Source organism: Prionailurus viverrinus, chromosome A1 (genome assembly GCF_022837055.1).
Source record: "Prionailurus viverrinus isolate Anna chromosome A1, UM_Priviv_1.0, whole genome shotgun sequence".
Classification (NCBI taxonomy): Eukaryota; Metazoa; Chordata; class Mammalia; order Carnivora; family Felidae; genus Prionailurus; species Prionailurus viverrinus.
The window spans coordinates 92,605,338-92,624,361 of NC_062561.1; the positions used below are offsets into that span (position 1 = coordinate 92,605,338).

The 19,024-nt window shown below is 49.3% G+C and overlaps 1 protein-coding gene across 7 annotated transcripts; it reads right to left on the reverse strand.

Moving 5' to 3' along the window:
* Nucleotides 1-308: 308 nt before the first annotated feature.
* RMND5B (required for meiotic nuclear division 5 homolog B) lies at nt 309-18,433 on the reverse strand. Of its 7 annotated transcripts, none has more exons than XM_047857074.1 (10): nt 18,400-18,433; nt 18,108-18,226; nt 12,864-13,014; nt 4,514-4,935; nt 3,901-4,001; nt 3,553-3,719; nt 2,483-2,648; nt 1,195-1,297; nt 939-1,093; nt 309-852 (listed from the first exon to the last, which is right to left on the reverse strand). In XM_047857074.1, exons 3-10 carry the CDS (start codon nt 13,000-13,002, stop codon nt 789-791), a joined length of 1,317 nt encoding a protein of 438 aa, XP_047713030.1. In that variant the 5' UTR covers nt 13,003-13,014; nt 18,108-18,226; nt 18,400-18,433; the 3' UTR covers nt 309-788. The 7 variants fall into 7 exon arrangements, with proteins under 7 accessions (XP_047713030.1, XP_047713067.1, XP_047713022.1 ...); XM_047857111.1 differs by lacking the exon at nt 12,864-13,014 and having other exon boundaries at nt 4,514-4,654; nt 4,790-4,935; nt 18,400-18,424; XM_047857066.1 differs by lacking the exon at nt 18,400-18,433 and adding an exon at nt 16,693-16,932 and having other exon boundaries at nt 18,108-18,393.
* Nucleotides 18,434-19,024: the final 591 nt, after the last annotated feature.

Here is a 19,024-nt window from a genome sequence, read left to right on the forward strand (position 1 = left end):
GGTACACACAGTGACCAAGCTCCATGTGCCCTGGGGTAAACTGAAAAGAGCTTGAGACTGAGGGTCGGATCTGGTTTAAATTCTGAGCTCTCTCCTTTACAAGCTGTGAGCCCCGTAAGTCAACTCAGTTTGTCTTCCTAACTCCCCTCGCACTGCTTCCTAGTAAGGAGAGGAAAAGACTTTATATATGTTTGTGTAAAAGCATCTTGCCTGGGGTCTGACATCACCGGGCCCTTTCACCCAGTCAGGGATGTAAAGTGGGTTCTCTCTGGGTACAGTGGGCGTGCAGTGATTCCTTGTCGGTGAAGTAAGGAGAAGGCCTGTGAATATATTTGCTCAGTTATAAAACCACGGCATTCAGTTCAAACCTGACTATTTACAGTGGGAAGTGGATACATACAGTTGTGAGGCTGTACCACTGGAGCAGCAGATACAGCATGGGTGTAGCCATCAGCGACCTGGCTGGGGGCAAGATGCCAGGACTAGGAAGATGTCCGTGTTGCCTGCCAAGTCCTCTACCTCTCTGTTGGTTGTGACTAAGTCAGTGGCAGATACAGATAGGGAAACGGCCGGAGTACAGAGGCCAGTGTCTGCCTACCCTCATGGCCAAGGAGCCAGCTGCCTGGCACAAACTGGTTCATCTCCCTTCTTGGCCTCTGCCTGGAGTGGCACTCGGCCATTTGCGCTGAAGTGAACCACAATCCACAGACAGCAGCTACCCCCGCGTAGGCAAGACCAAGGCTCAAGGGTGAAAAGCCCCTTTTGACAAAGTTCCTCCCAGGCGGGTATCAGAATATGATGCGTTTCCCGTCAGCCGGGTTCTGCTCCATGGGACAGTAGGGACACTTGAGCCTGCAAAGGGAGGAGAACAAACAGTGTCTCGGGGGCTGGCCAGCAGGAGAGCGAAACGGAGGTGGAGTAGAACCTGGGGAACTTACTTTCCACCGTTAATGAGCTTGTTGAGCGCATCTCGAGAGATCACGTGGCCGCAGATGAGCTTGATGGGAGGGTTGGAATCTGACGTCTGCTGCCGTAGGATGGGGCAGGCAAACACCGAGTGGTACCAGCACTTCATGCCCAGTTCGATCTCGATCTGGGGGTGGGGGCACCACAGAGGGGTGAGCCCCACTTCTGGCCACGGCTGCCCTTCCTGGTGCTGCCGCCAGCCCACACCTCCCCCCCGCCAGGCCTCACCGGTAACTCATCCTTGTGACTCCAGACCCCCGTGCACTGCCGCTGCTCAATCACGGCCTTGATGTTCATCAGCACCGGCAGCGCCACACAGCCAGAGGCAAAGCTGTGGAACAAAGAGCAGGGGCTGCAGTGGCCCAGACCAAGGACCCAGAGGACAAAGGCACCAGCACACTGTTGTTGGCTTGTGTCCTGGGACAGGGTTCTAAAGTGGCACATGGTCAGATTGGTCCTTGAAAATCGCGCCGGTGGCTCATAAAGTGCCACGTGTGGTTAATGTGTGTCCAACTCTAGGATCATTCTAATGCACCCCTGAGTTTGCGAACCTATGGGAGAGACAAAAGGAAGATCTGGGGGGCAGATCCCTGCTCGTCCAACTACTGGAATGTCATTGCTGTGTTAGGGACAGTGATCGGTTTGCAGGGGCCCCAGCCTGCCTGTCTCCCCTGCTCTGTTGTCATAATGCACCTCTGACTGGTTGTCTACATGGTTGTCATCACTTGGAAACGGGGTTAGACTCAGATCTCACAGTGACTCAGGCAGGGGCGGGGAGTCGACTGGCTGGCGCCTCGGGTGCTAAATACCTATGATGCTCAGGGAAATCGTGCACTACAGAACCATCCTGAAGTGCCACTGGTGTCCCTGCTGGGAAACACTGTTCTATAACGTGAATCCTTCACCCTGGGGAGGGGAGGGGAGGGGTAGGAGGCTCCACAACCAGTCTAAATAAAATGGCACCGTGACACTATCCATTGTGGTACAGTCTGAGGTTCTGGGGTCTGTGACGCCCTGGGCAAGTTCATTTGTGCGTCGAGCCTGTGTGTTTTCTCATCTGTAAAATGAGGATATCCACCTGCAACTCACGACCTTGGGGAGTCATGAGAACATTACTGTAAAGGAGTCTTCCAAGGGAAAAGTCTCAATACATGTTACTCAGCCACTTTCAAATCTCCCTGAAGGGACGTGGTTTGAGATATGAGGTTGAGAGGACAGGCTGCAGGGGGTCTTGTGATAATTCAGGGGTGAGGTGCAGGCAAGACAGACCTCATTCCAAAGACCTTACAGAAGGGGAACGTTGACCCTGCCCCTGACCTTGCAGTGACATCAGGCCACAACTCTTCCTGATCTCAGCTTCTCCACCTGTAAGAACAGGTAACTCCTACCTGGAGGAATGACTGAAAGAGCCAGTTTAGGTTTGAGAGAACCAAGCACCATGGAACATGACTGGCCTTGGCAAACTGTTTCCCTGGAAACCCTCCCGCTGGCGCTGCCCCCACAGGGCTGCCTGTACCTGACGCTGAGGGGCGACTCCACCGAGAGCCCCAGCAGGGAACAGGCATCCCGGGTAAAGGTCTCGCAGATCTCTGCCCAGTGGCTGTTGTCCAGAAGGTGGCAGTAGGGTGACTTCTCCAAGCCCAGCCGCAGGTACACCAGACTGCCCATCATCACCTGGATTTCTACAAGGTGAGCAGGGCACAGGTTGGTGCACTGGCTGGGGAGCAGGGCACAGATCTGGGTGCACAGGCTGGAGAGCAGACTGAGCCCCGCAGTGCCCAGGGCCCTGAACAGGCTGAGGGGGCGATGAGATGCCCTCGGGCAAAACCAGTTTTCCCTAAAGTCCCATGTGGAGGCGGAGCCTCTTCATGTGTGGGGCAAAGAAGCATCCTTGCAAGGCAATCAGGAGAGTGTGACTTCGCTGCCCATCCTTTCAAGTGCACGATGAAGAGGGAGTCTCCCTCACGTTTCTCTTACCCCAACACTAGCTACTCTCCCTGTTAAAAAAACTTCCAGGTGGTATCTAGATTTATTAGCAGTGCCTGGTTTTCATAATTTCACAAATAAAACGTGAGGTGATAAGTAGATAGAAACAGAGCTAAAGAAAAAAGGGACCAATGGTAGGGGTGGTTACTAGCAGGGAACATCTAGAAAGTGAGGCTCAAATGACTAAGGCGTGGAAATGCTGGTGTGACAGAAGGTTCATGAAGAAAGCTGTGGAGGACGTGCCGGGAAGGAGTGGGATTCTCCTAGGTGGGAGGCCTGTATTGAGGCCAGGCAGCATGAGGGCGTGGGTGTCCCGGGCACACACAGGCCCACCCTGCTGAGTGTGGGTGTGGCACAGAGCAGGTGTCAGGGACCAGAGTGGTCTGAGATGATGGCAGAGGCAGATGCAGAGGAAGAGCCTTGAGTTCGGAGTTCACCTCGGAGACAGTGAGGGAGCAGTCAGAGTTCTTACGCTGGGGAATGGCATCCTGGTTACATGCAGCCCCTCAGGTGGGGCAGGGACCAGCAGCCCAACAGCCTGACCCATGCTGACACCTGCCGGGGTCCAGCAGCACCCACCCTGGCACCCTGAGCGCGTACCTCGCTGGTGCAGCCGTGCAAATGGCTGAAAGTGCCGGGCATAGCTGAGGGCCTCTAGCTGCTTCTCGGGGCCGCTTGCCAGGAGCCGGATGAAGTGCAGTCGGTGCAGCTTGAACTCCAGGGAACTGTTGAGCTCGAGCAGGCGCTGCCTGTGGGAGATGGCCCACCTGGGAAAAAAGGGAGCCGGTGGGGTACGAGAGGGGTCCTGGGAGAGCTGGGACTGAGGTGGGCTTCAAAAGCCTAAGTGAGGCCCATGACACAGGGCTGGAGTCATGTCAAGTACACTGGGTGACATGGAGACCACAGACATGCCCTGTGCCCCTCTGGCCCATCTGAGGACTAACTTACTCCAACGCCGGCCCTAGGTCTTGTTCGTGCAGAGCTTCCAGGATTCGATTCAGCTCCAGGAAAGGTTGCTTAAAGTCCAAGTCCACATTCAGGGTGGATTCCTGTGGGGGGAGAGCGCAGTCCCATCGCTGGACATTCAGTTCAGAACATTTCAGTTCTATAAGGCTGAGCATTACATGCTGGCCTCCCAGGGCGCAGACTACACACCCGCCCCAGCCCCAGGGTCTGAGACCTGCATGGAATAGCATGGTGAGAGCATTGTTCCTCTTCAGTCCTCTTGATTACATTAGGGAAAGCATTCTTTACTTTTACTGTGTGTTTTTAACACCTAACAAGTGCTACTTTGTTGTTTCACTAACCTGCCTATTTAAGAAAGGGCTATTGGGCCTCAACTCAGAACCCTGGCAGGCAACCAGCTCTAGCTAGAAGTTCTGACTTCATGACTTCACTTTCCATCATATATATGTTTAGAGCTACCTTCTATTTAGGCAGGGGAAATGATTTCCTTTCTAAAACGAACTTCTGTAAAGAATAACAGGAACCTGACATAAAGACAACTATCAAGCGGGAGCAGAACGGGCAGGTGCCAGCACCGTCCGGGCCAGGCCGTTACCTGGCACAGCTCCTCGGCAACACTGAGCATGCCCTGCTGGTACAGGTGCTCCACGATGGCCATCTGTAGGATCTGCTGCTGCTTCTCCCGTGAGTCCCACACTGCGTCGGAGACGACACCACAGATCTCAGAGTCAAAGTTCTGACGAGGACAAGAGACAGGGCTCTGTGACTCAGCATCCGTGCTGCTCACGCTCACTTTCCCACCTCCCACCGAGCCCGACACACTAGCTCCAGGGCATCCCCACCCCCAGCCCAGGGATGCCTGCAGGCTCACCCTGTCGATGGCTTTGCCCACTCGAGAGACGCTGCTGTGAATGTCCTTGTGGTCCGAAGCCAGTTTCTGCACGGTGTCTTTGATCTTCCGGCAGCACTGGGACATCACCAGGGAGAGGGTGGCAGAGAGAGGGGTCCCCTGGAGGGCTGCAGGGAAACACCGGCAGTGAGGCAGGACACAGAGGAGCACACCTTGTCCCTGCTTCCTCTAAACACCAGCCTGGAGGCCCGGGAGGAAGCCCTGAACTCCTGAGTAAAGATCTCAGCTTCTGTCCCACGTCCTGCCACTTTGTAACTGCATGCCTTGGAGCTGGTCAAGTGGGCCAAGTGGGTTCATCTCTCGGTTCATTTCCTCACCTGTAAAATGGTGTGACAATGCCGGCCCTGTACGCTGCTGTGAAATGTAGATGATTTGGGACTTCCTGTGGGTAAGCCCTTAATTTTAGCTCATTTAATCCTCACCACCGTGCTCTGCAGTGGGCACTATGAATATCCCGTCCTGTAGCTGAGGAAGCTGAGGCAGGAGCTTGCCAGGCGACAGCAATGACAGATGTAAAACCACCACCACACCTGAGGGCTCTTTATGGTCTTGTGTAAGATACCACATGTGAGAAGGCTTTGAACAACAAGGCACTATCCCTGTGTTCGTGCTTTTTATCAACCCAGAGGATACTGCCAGAGAAGCTCAAGGATATTTCTGGCTCATGCCCCCAGGCCTGCAATGGTTTTCAGGCCCCTCCTCCAGCCCAGCATCGATGCGCCTTCTTTAGGCAGCAGCACCTTGGGTCAGGGAAAGAAACATGACCCAGGAAGGTCGGGGAGTGTCTCAACTCCAAGACCAGACGCCCTGGAAGAGAGATGCATTCTGCTAAGATGCTGAACAATCACGATGGGAACTGGAGCTTCTGGAGCACTGTGACCACCTCAGGGGAGCAGTGCTCCGAGTTTGAAGCCAGCATACACTGAGGGGATCACGTGAGCACCTGGACGCAGCTGAGCCTGGACATTTCAGTGACCTGAGTCCATAAATCCAGTCTTCCCGACCCCCGCCTGTTGGTTTAAGCTGGTCTGAGCTGAGTTTCTGTCACTTGTTTTTGGTTTCTGTTTGTTTTTGAGAGAGACAGTGTGTGTGTGAGCAGGGGAGGGACAGAGAGAGAGGGGATAAAATCCCAAGCAAGCTCCACACTGCCCGATGAGTAGCTCAAACTCACAAACCGTGAGATCATGACCTGAGCCAAAGTCAAGAGTCAGACCCTCAACCCACTGAGCCACCCCAGCACCCCCAGGGTTGTCACCTATAACTGAATGTATCCTGACAAATACAGACAGGAGGCAGTGGATGGGCCACCCTCCTATGCTGGGGAGATGGGGCAGGACTGCATTCCACTCTGACATCAGTGCCACCTGCCCCAACCCCAGCTTGCCACTCATCTCTCATATTCTGCTCCATTCACGTCACAGAGGGCCACACTCTGCACATTCCCTGGCCACATTCCTGTTAGGACAAAGCAACAGCTTTCAGGAAACCAAACCCTTTTTGTGTTTTTTTAAAGTAAGCTCTAGGCCCAACGTGGGGCTTAAAACTCACGATCCCAAGATCGAGAGTCACATGCTCTACCAACTGAGCCAGCAAGGTGCCCCGAAACCAAAGCCTTTTAACCTGAAATCCCCAAATCTTCCCTGCCCAAGGACCCACAGACAACTACGAGCCCTGACAAATCCCCATCTGAGAAAACACAGTCTCCGTGTAAAGACGCTACGGCAGCCATCACCATCTGTTAACCAACAGCACAGTGTACAAGAGTTTCAGACCCACAGAAGGAAACCATTGTACTGCACACAGTTAACATGCCATCAAAGTCAAGGGCATTTGTTATAGCATGGCACAACCATATGATGGAATGGGAAGCCAAAAGGTACAAGGATGAGGCAGAATTCTATGTACTAATACAGAACATTCCCCAAGACAAACCAGGAAAGCAAGGCACAGGAAAGCATGTACTTTATTCTACCCTTTTTGCGTTTGGAAAAAAAAAAAAAAAGGGGGGGGGAATAGACACACATGCCACCTATATGGGCACCCAGATGCTGTCTAGAAGGGCACCTGAGAAACCAGGGACAGGGCTTGACTTGGGAGAGAGGCACACAGACACTGGGAATCAAGGGTGAAAGGGAGACTCACTTTTCACTGTAAGCTTTTCTGACCTTAGTCTTTTTCCATGTGCATGCTTTCTTTAAAAAAAAAAAAAAAAAAAAAGATAAAAAGGAAACAAACTCTATACATTTATTTGTTCTTCTCAGTGCTACTAGTGTAGCAATTCTGAAAATACTTTCCATGTACCACAGAAATCAAGCAGATGAGAAATTTATTAATGTTGTTCGGAGTCAGGCTTCTCACGGATGCAGAAAAGAGATTTGGCTATGGATGGGGGAAGCCTAGGAAGAACCCTGGATATTGGATTGAAATCAGAGGTATCCAAACAAACCCATGGCCTGCAACATACAAAGATCTGTCTGCTAAAAAAACAGATACAACCCCTCAGTAACAACCCAGATCTTGCTTTCCAACTACCATTTTCCACCAAAAGAACCAGTCTCCTTGTAGAAAGAAATTACTGATTCCAGGAACTATCTTATTGTGTAGCCCAAGAAAAAATAAACTAGACTTTGTCAATATTAAAAATTTTATGCTTCGGGGGTGCCTGGGTGGCTTAGTCGGTAAAGCATCAGACTTCAGCTCAGGTCATGATCTCATGGTTCAGGAGTTCTAGCCCCGTGTCAGGCTCTGTGCTGACAGCTCAGAGCCTGGAGCCTGCTTCAGATTCTGTCTCCCTCTCTCTCTGCCCCTCCCCTACTCATGCTCTCTCTCTGTCAAAAATAAATAAAAACATTAAAAAAAATTTTTTTTTTAATTTTATGCTTCAAGGCACCTGGGTGGCTCAGTCAGTTAAGTGTCTGACTTTGGCTCAGGTCATGACCTCACAGTTCATGGGTTCGAGCCCTGCATTGGGCTCTGTGCTGACGGCTCAGAGCCTGGAGCCTGCTTTGTATTTTGCCTCCCTCTCTCTCTGCCCCTCCCCCTCTGTCTCTGTCTCTCTCAAAAGTAAATAAACATAAAAAAAAAATTTATGCTTCAAAGGATACTATCAAAAAAGTGAAAAGACATGACAAGTGCCTGGGTGGCTCAGTCAGTTAAGCTTTAAATTTTTTTTATGTTTATTTTTGAGAGAGACAGAGACAGAGTGCAATTGGGGGGGGGGGGGCAGAAGGCGCTGTACAGAGAGAGAGGGAGACACAGAATCCAAAGCAGGCTCCAGGCTCTGAGCTGTCAGTACAGAGCCCAACGTGGGGCTCGAACTCGTTAACCACAAGATCATGACCTGAGCCAAAGCTGGGCGCTCAACCAACTGAGCCACCCAAGCGCCCCTCAGTCGGTTAAGCTTTAGACTCTCAATTTAGGCTCAGGTCATGATTTCATGGTTCATGAAATTGAGCCCTGCGTTGGGCTCTGCAATGACAGTGTGTGGGGCCTGCTTGGGATTCTCTCTCCCCCTCTCCCCCACTCTCTCTTTTTCAAAATAAATGAATAAACTTAAATATATATACACACACACACACACACACACACACACACACATATCCACTAAGAGTCTACTATTAACATATAGGGGCGCCTGGATGGCTCAGTCAGTTGGGTGTCCGACTTTGGCTCACCATTTGTGAGTTCGAGCCCCACATCGGGCTCTCTACTGACAGCTCAGAGCCTGAAGCCTGCTTCGGATTCTGTGTCTGCTTCTCTCTCTGCCCCTCCCCCCACTCACACTCTGTCTCTCTCAAAAATAAAAACATAAAAAAAATTTTTTAAGAATATATAAAGAACTTGTACAACTCAACAATAAAGAGAGCCCATTTAAAAATGGGAAACAATTAAGTAGACATTTCTCTAATGAAGATATATGTTCAAGAAGCACATGAAAAGATGCCCAGCATCATGAGTCAGTAGGGAAATGCAAAGCAAAACCACAGTAAGATATCACTTCATACTCACTAGGATGGCCATAATCAAAAAAACAGGTAAAAACAAGTATTGATGAAGATAGGAGGAAATTTGAACCCACATACATTGCTGGTGGGAAGGCAAAATGTTGCATCTACCTTTGGAAAACAGTCTGCCAGTTCCTCAAAAAGTTAACAGAGAGTTACCACATGACCCAGCATAGAAAAAAAGATGCAAGTACTGATAATACTGTAACATGTCTGAGCCTTGAAAACATTATGCTAAGTGAAAGAAGCCAGACATAAAGGCCACATACTGTAGGAATGCATTTGTACGAAGTATCTTGGATAGGTAATCCATGGAGACAAAGTAGGTAAGTGGCTGCAGGATGTGAAAGAAGGGGAGAAATGGAGTGATGGTTGGTGGGTAGGATTCGTTTTTGGGGTGATGAAAATTCTGAAATTAGATAGTGGTAGTGATGGTACAGCCGTGTAAATACACTAACAACCACTGAACTGCACACTTTAAAAGAATGAAACTTAAGGGGCACCTGAGTGGCTCAGTTAAGCGTCTGACTTTGGCTCAGGTCATGATGTCATGTTTTGTGAGTTCGAGCCCCATGTCAGGCTCTGTGCTGACACCTCAGAGCCTGGAGCCTGCTTCGAATTCTGTGTCTCCTTCTCTCTCTGCTCCTCCCTGTTCACACTCTGTCTCTCTCTCAAAAAATAAACAAAAAATGTTTAAAAACAAAAAAAGAATGAAACTTAAATTACAGCTCAATTAAAAAAAAAGGACATAGGAATTGGGTGACCTCTGGTCAAATCTAGGACAATTTAAGCATCAAAATAAATAGTAACAGTAATGGATTATAGCCCATCGAATAAAATAAGAATCTATGAGGTGTGAGCTAATAAATAAATAAATAAATAAATAAATAAATAAATAAATAAATAAATAAATAAGGGAAAAAGGAAAGCTGAATGCCAATGAATACAGTGGACCCTTGAGCAACACAGGACTTAAAGGCGCTGACCCCATGCAGTCAAAAATCTGTGTATAATTTTTGTTTTTAATTTTTTATTAAAAAAAATTTTTTTAATGTTTATTTTTGAGACAGAGAAAGAGCACAAGCAGGGGAGGGGCAGAGAGAGAGGGAGACACAGAATCTGAATCAGGCCCCAGGCTCCAAGCTGTCAACACAGAGCCTGATGAAGGGCTTGAACTCATGGACTGCAAGATCATGCCCTGAGCCGAAGTTGGACGCTCAACTGACTGAACCACCCAGGAGCCCCATTTAATTTTGTATTTTAGAGAGACAGAGTGCACAAGTGGGAGACAGGGGAGGAGGAGGAGGAGGAGACGGTGGCGGGGGGGGGGGGGGGTGGGGAGAGAAAGAGAGAGAGAGAATCCCAAGCAGGCTCCTCACCATAAGCACAGAGCCAAATGTGGGGCTCAAACTCACAAACTGTGAGATCATGACCTGAGCCAAGATCAAGAATCAGATGCTTAACTGACTGAGCCACCCAGGCACCCACCCCCCTTTTTAAAAGTTTATTTGAAGGTTTACAGCTTTAGCTTTTTTTTTTTTTTTTTTTTTAGTTTTTCGTTTTCTTAATGTTTATTTTTGAGGTGGGGGGTGGGCAGACAGAGGGGGACAGAGGATCTAAAGTGGGCTCTGGACTGATAGCAGCAAGCCCAATGTGGGGCTCAAACTTACAAATCACAAAAGCATGACCCAAGCAGAAGTTGGACACTCAACCAACTGAGCCACCCAGGTGCTCCATCTCTTTTTTTTTCCCCCAGGAATAGAATTTAGTGATTCACCACTTACATATAACACCCAGTGCTCATTCCAACAAGTGTCCTCCTTAATGCCCCTTGCCCATTTAGCCCATTTTTAAAAAAAATTTTTAATTAATCTCTGTGCCCAATGTGGGGCTCAAAGTCATGACTCCAAGATCAACAGTCGCATGCTCTATCCCCTGAACCAGCCAGGCAGCCCTAACTTTTGATTCCCCAAAAACTTAACTACAAATAGCTTACTGTTAACTGGAAGCCTTACCAATAACATAAACAGTCAATTGACACATATTTTGTATGTCAGGTATTATGTACTGTATTTTTACAATAAAGCTAGGAAAAAGAAAATGTCATTGAGAAAATCATACAGAATAAGAAATATATTTATAGTACTGGACTGTATTTATGGAAAAACAAATCTGCATGTAAGTGGACCCTCACAGTTCAAATCTGTGTTGTTCAAGACTCAAATGTATGTAAGGAACGACAGAGCAGAAAAAGTCACCCATGTTGCAACCAGCTTTGTAATAACTAATTAAAGGCAAGACACCTCAATGGACACTAAAGTTAGTGGGCTGATATTTGATAACGCTCAGGACATTTACACAGTCTCAAAGCATCTCTCCTCAAATTTCTTACTAATTAACTGGTGAGAAATATTACCCTTACAGGGAGAGGGGGGTAAGGGGAGGGAGGGAACCTGGTGGACCCTTCTTAACCAAGTAATCAAAGTTCACATCACCAATCATGGAACAAGCTGACACCTTGTACCTCCTGATATGATGCACTGAGAACCATACTGCTTCTAAAGTACTGCTACCCAAGATGTAAAATCTGACCGAGGAGGAAACAGCAGACAGGTCCAAACCAAGAGATATTCTGCAAGACCATTAGCCTTAGTGTTTCAAAAAAATTTTTATAACATTTATTATTTTTGAGAGACAGAAACAGAGCAAGAGCAGGGCAGGGGCAGAGAGAGAGGGAGACACAGAATCTGAAGCAGGCACCAGTCTCTGAGCTATCAGTACAGAGCCCGTTGGGGGGCTTGAACCCATGAGATCACGGCCTGAGCTGAAGTCGGACAGACAACTTAACCGACTGAGCCACCAAGGTGCCCCTAGCCTTAATTCTTCAAAAATGTCAAATGTCCTGAAAGACAAAGACCAAGTAAAAGAAATGTCCCAGGTTTAAAAAACCAAAGATTATGGGGTGCCTGGGTGGCTCAGTCAGATAAGTGTCCAACTTCGGCTCAGGTCATGGATTGCATGGTTTGTGGGTTCAAGCCCCCTGTCGGGCTCTGTGCTGACAGCTCAGGGCCTGGAGCCTGCTTCGGATTCTGTATCTCCCTCTCTCTCTGCCCCTCCCCCACTTGTGCTTTGTCTCTCTCTCTCTCTCAAAAATAAATAACATTAAATTAAAATTTAATTAATAAATTTTAATAAATTTATAAATAAATTTATAAATAAATTTAATAAAATTAAAACATAAAATTAAAAAAGAAAAAACAAAGATTAGACATGGGAAACAATGTAGTGCATGATCCTGGAATGGGGAATAAACTTAAAAGGTTTTATGAAAACCATCGGACAATGATAAAATCAAAGTATGAGCTGAATTGATTAGGCCATCATATTGTATTAATATTTAACTTATTGATTTTAATAATTACACTGTACTTATGTAAAAGAATACCCTTGACCTTAGGAAATACACACCGAAAGTTTAGGGGCCAAGTGGTTTGAGATCTGCAACTTACTTTCAAATGGTGAAAAAAGTAAGAGTATGCAAGAGAAGTGATAAAGCAAATCTGGCAATCGTATCCACAGTTTGTGAATTTGGAGGAAGAGTATATATGAGTTCTTTATACTATTCCTGGAACTTTTCTGTAAATTTGAAACTACCCCAAAATATCTTCTTTTTGAAAGAAGAAAGCAAGTGGGGGAGGTAGAGAGTGACAGAGAGAATCAAGCAGGCTCTGCGCCCAGCACGGAGCCCCACACACGGCCTGATCGCATGACCCTGAGATCATGACCTGAGCCGAAATCAAGACTTGGACATTTAACTGACTGAGCCACCCAGGCACCCCTAAATTAGTTAACTTCTGTTGGGACTTTTGAAATAGCTCAGAATGACTTCCATTATCCTTCAAGGAGGCCTAGGGATCCATGTACTGACGTCCACAAACCATCATCCTTCTAGAAGCCTGTCACCAAGCACCCCTGGGGTCTCCTAGGCTCCCCCCGGAGGCAGACATGGGGCTCTCACGGGGGACACCCACCTGCATTGGCCAGCTCAGCCCGCAGCTGGCCCACGTAGTGTAGCAGCTCCTCCAGGCTCTGCTCACAGTGCTGCCCGTAGGTCAGAAACTTCTGCAGGACCTTGTCCACCTCTCTCTCCACACTTGCACACTGCTCCATGGTGGCCTCTGCCTGTGGGTGGAAGGGGTCCGCTGCATCAGGCCCCACCTGGGCTGGGGGGGGGGCAGTGCGTGGTAGGGAGGGCTCCCAGATCCCCCTTGCCACACCCATGTCATTTATCAATGCTCAGAAATTCCCAGCTTCAAATAGGAGTCCACAGCGCCCATCACTCCAGCCAGGGGGCCCTGTGGGGGGGGTCCAGGCAAGCATAAGGACAGGTTTTCTGAATCATAGTGACAAAATTACTGTTTTCAACTCTTTTCATTCTATAATCCTTGTTCATCTCTTTTTTCTTTTAAATTTTTTTTTAATGTTTATTTACTTTTGAGAGAGAGGCACACACACAGACACACACAGAATCCACAACAGGCTCCAGGCTCTGAGCTGTCAGCATAGACCCCGACGTGGGGCTCAAACCCACAGACTGCAAGATCATGGCCTGAAGCCAAAGTCAGCCACTCAACTGACTGAGCCACCCAGGTGCCCCTTTGTTCATCTCTTTTTAATCAGAAGAAAGAGCAGGACTCCCAGAGCCTTCAGCAGACAATACTATCTAGTAGAAATACATACAGATGCTGCCTATTTTCATATTTCATGTATTTTTATATATTCATCGTAAGTGCCTTCTCTTTGGCTAGTGGACTTGGTTTTCCACATACCACAGTGATAGAAGCCACAAAGGCAGTCCTCGAATGGCTAACTGAAAATGCAGCCTAAAGAACAACTGTCCACCACGTGGGCCTGATGGGCTTTGCCTCAGCAAAGCATATTCAGCAGCCCTTGCTGCTCACCCACAGACAGGCAGCCTGTGTCCAGCCAGCCTGAACCTTTGCTCCCTCCAGGCTCCGTGCTGCTTCTGCTCCCGGGTATGCTATTAGCCCTCAGTCGTCACTCTTGAGAAGCTGGCTCATCCTTTCTGAGGCAGCTCAAAGATCACCTCCTCCAGCAGCCATCCCTAGCTTACTGCTGCTCGGCTCCCTCAACTTCCACATGGCCCCCTTCAATTTCAGTTTGGATCACCAGATAATGTGAGATATTTGAGTAAACTGGGTATTTGAGGGCCTGCCTCCCCCATTGGACTAGAACATCTCTCATCTTCTTCCCTCCCTTCTCATTATACCATTAAAAGAAAGCTGACTTTTCTTATACCACCACCAAGGTGCCTTCCTCAGTCCCTTCCACCCTGGGCCCACGACTCCCCTCTACTCCAGAGCAGCTTTTGATGCTGACCACATGGATAGTCCTCAAAATGTCAGTGACAGAGTTCCCTCCCTATCGTTCCATCCAATGGATTTGAAAGGAAAGGGCTCTCTTGAATGTTCAAATCTAGCCAGCTGTCCATTCTCTCAAAGAAGGGTCCAGAGTAACACACAAGAATCCCATGGCTGAGGGGACCGTCGGGATGCTCCCGGTTTCACGAGACTCCCCATTCACACCGGCAGTGCCAGCCCTGGCCTCATCATCTTGGCCCAGCCTGTAGCCCCCTCCTTCGCAGACAAGGGATGAGTGATGGGGAAATGGCAACCAGGGCCTAGAGATGTGGTTTTGCCCTTTATCCTTATGGCTGATGTCATCACACTAGAATTTGTAATCATAATTGTGATGTACAGAGGTCATGCCTCCTTCCTCATGCCCCCTGGGCAAATACCCTACAACTGAATATGAGCCATACGGGCAAAATATACCAGGGACTCCTGTCTGAATAGTAATAATTATTATTACTCCTACTAATAATGTTTCATAGGGGCTTAACATGTGCCAGGCACTGTTCTAACGACTTTGCGTGCATTAACTAATTTAGTTGTTTTTTTTTTTATGTTTATTTATTTATTTTGAGGGGGGGCAGGGGCAGAGAGAGAGAATCCTAAGCAGCCTCTGCACTGTTAGCCAGAACCCGACACAGGGCTCAATCTCACAACCAACTATGAGATCATAACCTGGGCCAAAATCAAGGGTCAGACACTTAAGCGATTGAGCCACCCAGGCGCCCCGGATTTAATTCTTATCAAAACACCATGAAGTAGGTCCAGTTATTAGATCCATTTTACAGATGACAGAAGATTAAATAACTTGCCCAAGGTCATGAAGCTAAGAAAGGGGAGGACCTGGTAAGTGAAGCCAGCCAGTCTGGCTCCAGAGCCCTTCTCTGAAGCACTTCACATCACACTTAAACCAGCTTAAACAGGCCGCCATCTCACCAGGAGAGGAAAGCAGCCAGTATCTGTGGCTGGAATGAGTGCACAGCAATGATTAATGACACCAAGCAACAGAAAACCAACCACACAGCCTGTGAGATGATCAACTAGGAAAGATGGCACCACAAAAGAGTGTTTGCCAAGAGTTGGGGAACCAACTAGGATCACAATCTACCAAAAACAAATATAGCTCAAGAAAGGTCAGGACCTCACCGAGGTCAAACAAGTCTAACCCTGTGGGACACCAACCGAGGCCAGGATTATCTAAGGGAAGCCCAAGTCAACATCTCGAAATTGTATCAAAAAGCTGAGGGAGGAGTTGGGTACAAGGATTTTCACCCCAGCACTGTGTGTTGTGGCAGGAAGTGTAAGACAATCTAGGAGCCACAGGGAGAGGCATTGGAGGGGGGAGGTGCTGATAAGTCAAGGAAGTAAAATATGGGAGATACATCTATGGAAAGCTGGTTAGCATTTAGAAGCCACCTCAAAGATACTCACAGGATCATCAATAAAATCCCAAAAACACAGCCCTGAAGGGGAAAAAAGAAACAAGGAACTCTAGGCAGAATACCATTTATGTAAATTAAAAATCTATGGGGACGCCTGGGTGGCGGAGTCGGTTGAGCGTTGAGCGTCTGACTTCGGCTCAGGTCATGATCTCACAGCTTGTGAGTTCGAGCCCCACGTCAGGCTCTGTGCTGACAGCTCAGAGCCTGAAACCTGCTTCAGATTGTGTCTCCCTCTCTCTCTGCCCCTAACCCACTCACATCCTGTCTCTGTCTCTCTCAAAAACAAATAAACATTAAAAAAAATTTTTTTTTAAATCTATGCGTACAACCAAGGACACAGGCAAATAAAAGGATTTACACTAAACATAGCAGGGTGGTTTCCTGTGGGCGGAGAAGGAAGGAAAGGGGATAAAAGGGAATACATAAATAAATACAAAAGAGATAGAGGCCCTGCCTGAACCAGTTAAATGTATAAGGAACTGAGGAGTCTGATGAACTCAATAAAATCTAAAATAAAATAAATAAGCCAGGAAAACAGAACTGCATGCAAGTATTCTACCCAAAAGCCCAGGAGGCTAATTCAGTGTGTCCACAGAGCCACTCTGCCTCAACCACAGTCGGTCATGTTCACCGGGCACTAGGATGGATGAGTGAGTTTGTCTTTGACAAGCTTCATGATGAATCCAGTGGAATTTCATGTCCATTTCCAGCCCTCCTCCCCAAGGTCTCACATGTACAGAAACGATCCACTAGGACGATCCCTTCAAACAACACATCAGACCCTGTCACCCCTTGACTCAACACTGCCTGGCTTGACGCACAAGCCGTGTGTAGTTACACATTCGCTTCCTTTGCACAAGCTACTCCTGTGTCCAGAGTGCCCTGTGCACTCCTCTGTATGGAGGCCACAAGAAGCAGTTTAATCACCAGCTCCCCACAAGGCCCTCGACGAAATCCCCCCTGGTGTCTCCTTCTGGTTCGCAAACCTCTGTGGAAGACACCCATTCCACACTCCTCTGAGTCCTCAGCACTGTGGCACAGTAACTGCCTCTTTACAGGTCTCCTACTAGACTGTGAGCTGCTCAGGGCTGGAGGCCAATCTTGTCCTCTTTCTCCCCTCAGCACCCAGCCCAGGGCCTGGTCCACAGTGGCTGTTCAGTGAATTCTTGCTGATTAAATGGCGCATCCATCTCCTAACCGTTGGGCTAGGGGACCTGAGCTTGAACCTGCAGGGGGGTGGACAGGAAGACACATGAATAAAGTATTAAAATCCCCACTAAGGCATGCATGGGTTTTGTCCCCAGTCAGTCTTCAGCATCCTGAAACAGAAGGGCCCCCTTCTGAGGCAAAAGGGAAGAAAGGAAGCTTATGCAAAACACAGAAAGGTCCCCTTTGCCATTTGACACAGAACTGGACAGCCTTGGGGCACCGGGATTGAGCGTCTGACTTTGGTTCAGGTCATGATCTCACAGTTTGTGGGTTCGAGCCCCGCATCTCGCTCTGTGCTGACATCGCAGAGCCTGCTTCAGATCCTCTGAACCCCCTCTTTCTGCACCTCCCCCGCTCACTCGCTGTCTCTCTCAAAAATAAAAAAAATAAACATTAAAAAAAAATACCTAGGACCGGACAGCTTCCATTGACCCAACTCTTACACTTCTGCACCCCTCACTTCTATCCAGTCTCCACCCTGCCCACCAGTCCTCTGCTTAAAACCCAACAGATCCCTACTGTACTCAGAATAAAATCCCCTCCTTTTTTTTAGTTTATTTATTTCTTTTAGTAATCTCTACACCCAACACGGAGCTCGAATTCACCACCCTGAGATCAAGAGTCACATGCTCCTCTGAGCCAGCCAGGTGCCTCCCACCTCCTTTTTATGGCCCACGAGGCTCTATGTGAGCTGACTTCCAACCACCCCTCCTTGCTCAGCTACCACTCTCCCCTTCACTGCCCATACTCCAACCATACAGCCTCCTTTCTGTCCTTGACTACAATGAGTTTATTTCTGTCTCAGGGCCTGTGACTGGCTGTTCCCTCTGCCTGATACACTCTTCCCCCAAATCTTCCCATGACTGGCTCCTTGTCAGGGTCCAATGTCAACATCATCTCTTCAGAGGTGCTCTCCTACATCACAGTATCTAATGTTGACCCTTCTGCTCCACCCCCACTCCAGACACCCTATCTTATCACCCCGTTCCTTCTCTTCATTATACATCCCTAGTTGAAGTTTCAAATCTTTCGTCATCAGCCAAAACTGGAGGACAAAGCCCACCATTTGCAACTCCTAAGCTGTAACTCCTACTAGGAATTTCGCCTGCATTAACGTGCAAATGACTGGCACACTCCTACTCATCCTTCAGAAGACCCTGATTGAAAGCCCCGTCTGGCCCCCTCGGGTTACCTCAGACCCGGCCGGGTCGCACTAGAACGCGTCCTCTCAGTTCGAGGGACTCCCCTGGCAGAGGCGGCTCCTCCAGGGTCCTGTGAGTCCGTGGGACTCCAGCTGCTCCGGGCCGACGACTGGGGAGAAAACAAGCCCACAGGCAGGCTGGGGCGGGCGCCTGAGGGGCTGCGGAGAAGGCCCAGAGCCTGGGAGCGCGGCGGAGCTCCCGTCCCCCGCGCCCCCGTTGGCCGGCCCGGCGCCCCTTGTCCTGGGCCCGCACCTCACCGCCCGGAAGCCAGCCAGTTCTCACCTCTTCCCACAGCCGGAGCCCTGGCTTCCGGCGCCTCTGTCATCGGAACCGGAAGTCTCGGCGGTTGCTGGGCTGGGCTGGACCCGCCCACTCGCGGCCTCGCGGAGGGTTGGCCGTCCCTGGAGCCCGGCTTTGGGCCGGAGCGCCGGGCTTTCCCCTCCCGCACTCCAAGAGTGGAGTCGCCCGCAGGAGGTGCCTTGCCGCCGGAAGCCGCGCCTCCAACCGTCCGGCGGTCGCCTCTGGGCTTCACTGGGCGCCCGCAACCGCCTGCAGAGCTGCGACCCTCTCAGTCGGCAGGAAGGAATCGTGCCGACCACTTGCCCCCCGGCGGGGCTGCGTGTGCCTGGTCGGCCCGACTTCTCCACCCGGGTCCCAGCGGCCCAACTCGGCTCTCGGAAGCCCCAAACCCGGAACAACTGTGCCTCCCCGGCTCCTTGCCTTTCGCCTTCCTTCAAAGGGAGGACAATACCGAACAGCATAGTGCATGTTAGGGGTGCAGGAGTTAAACTTTCCTGATGTGGTTCCTTGGTGCTCTTTATGAAACATCAAGCGATGTTTAAATTTTTTTTTTTCTGCCCAGCCTCGCTGGTCCCCTAAGCCTGTACTTGATATACCCACTGGGTAT

Bases quoted from the DNA above. Each gene is read 5' to 3' on its own strand.
- RMND5B (XM_047857074.1), bottom strand. From the start codon at position 13,002: ATGGAGCAGTGTGCAAGTGTGGAGAGAGAGGTGGACAAGGTCCTGCAG. The intron at 1,094-1,194 runs GTGAGGCCTGGC...CCCCACCCCCAG, and splicing joins GTCACAAGGATGAGTTACCG to ATCGAGATCGAACTGGGCAT. The intron at 853-938 runs GTAAGTTCCCCA...CTCCCTTTGCAG, and splicing joins AAGCTCATTAACGGTGGAAA to GCTCAAGTGTCCCTACTGTC.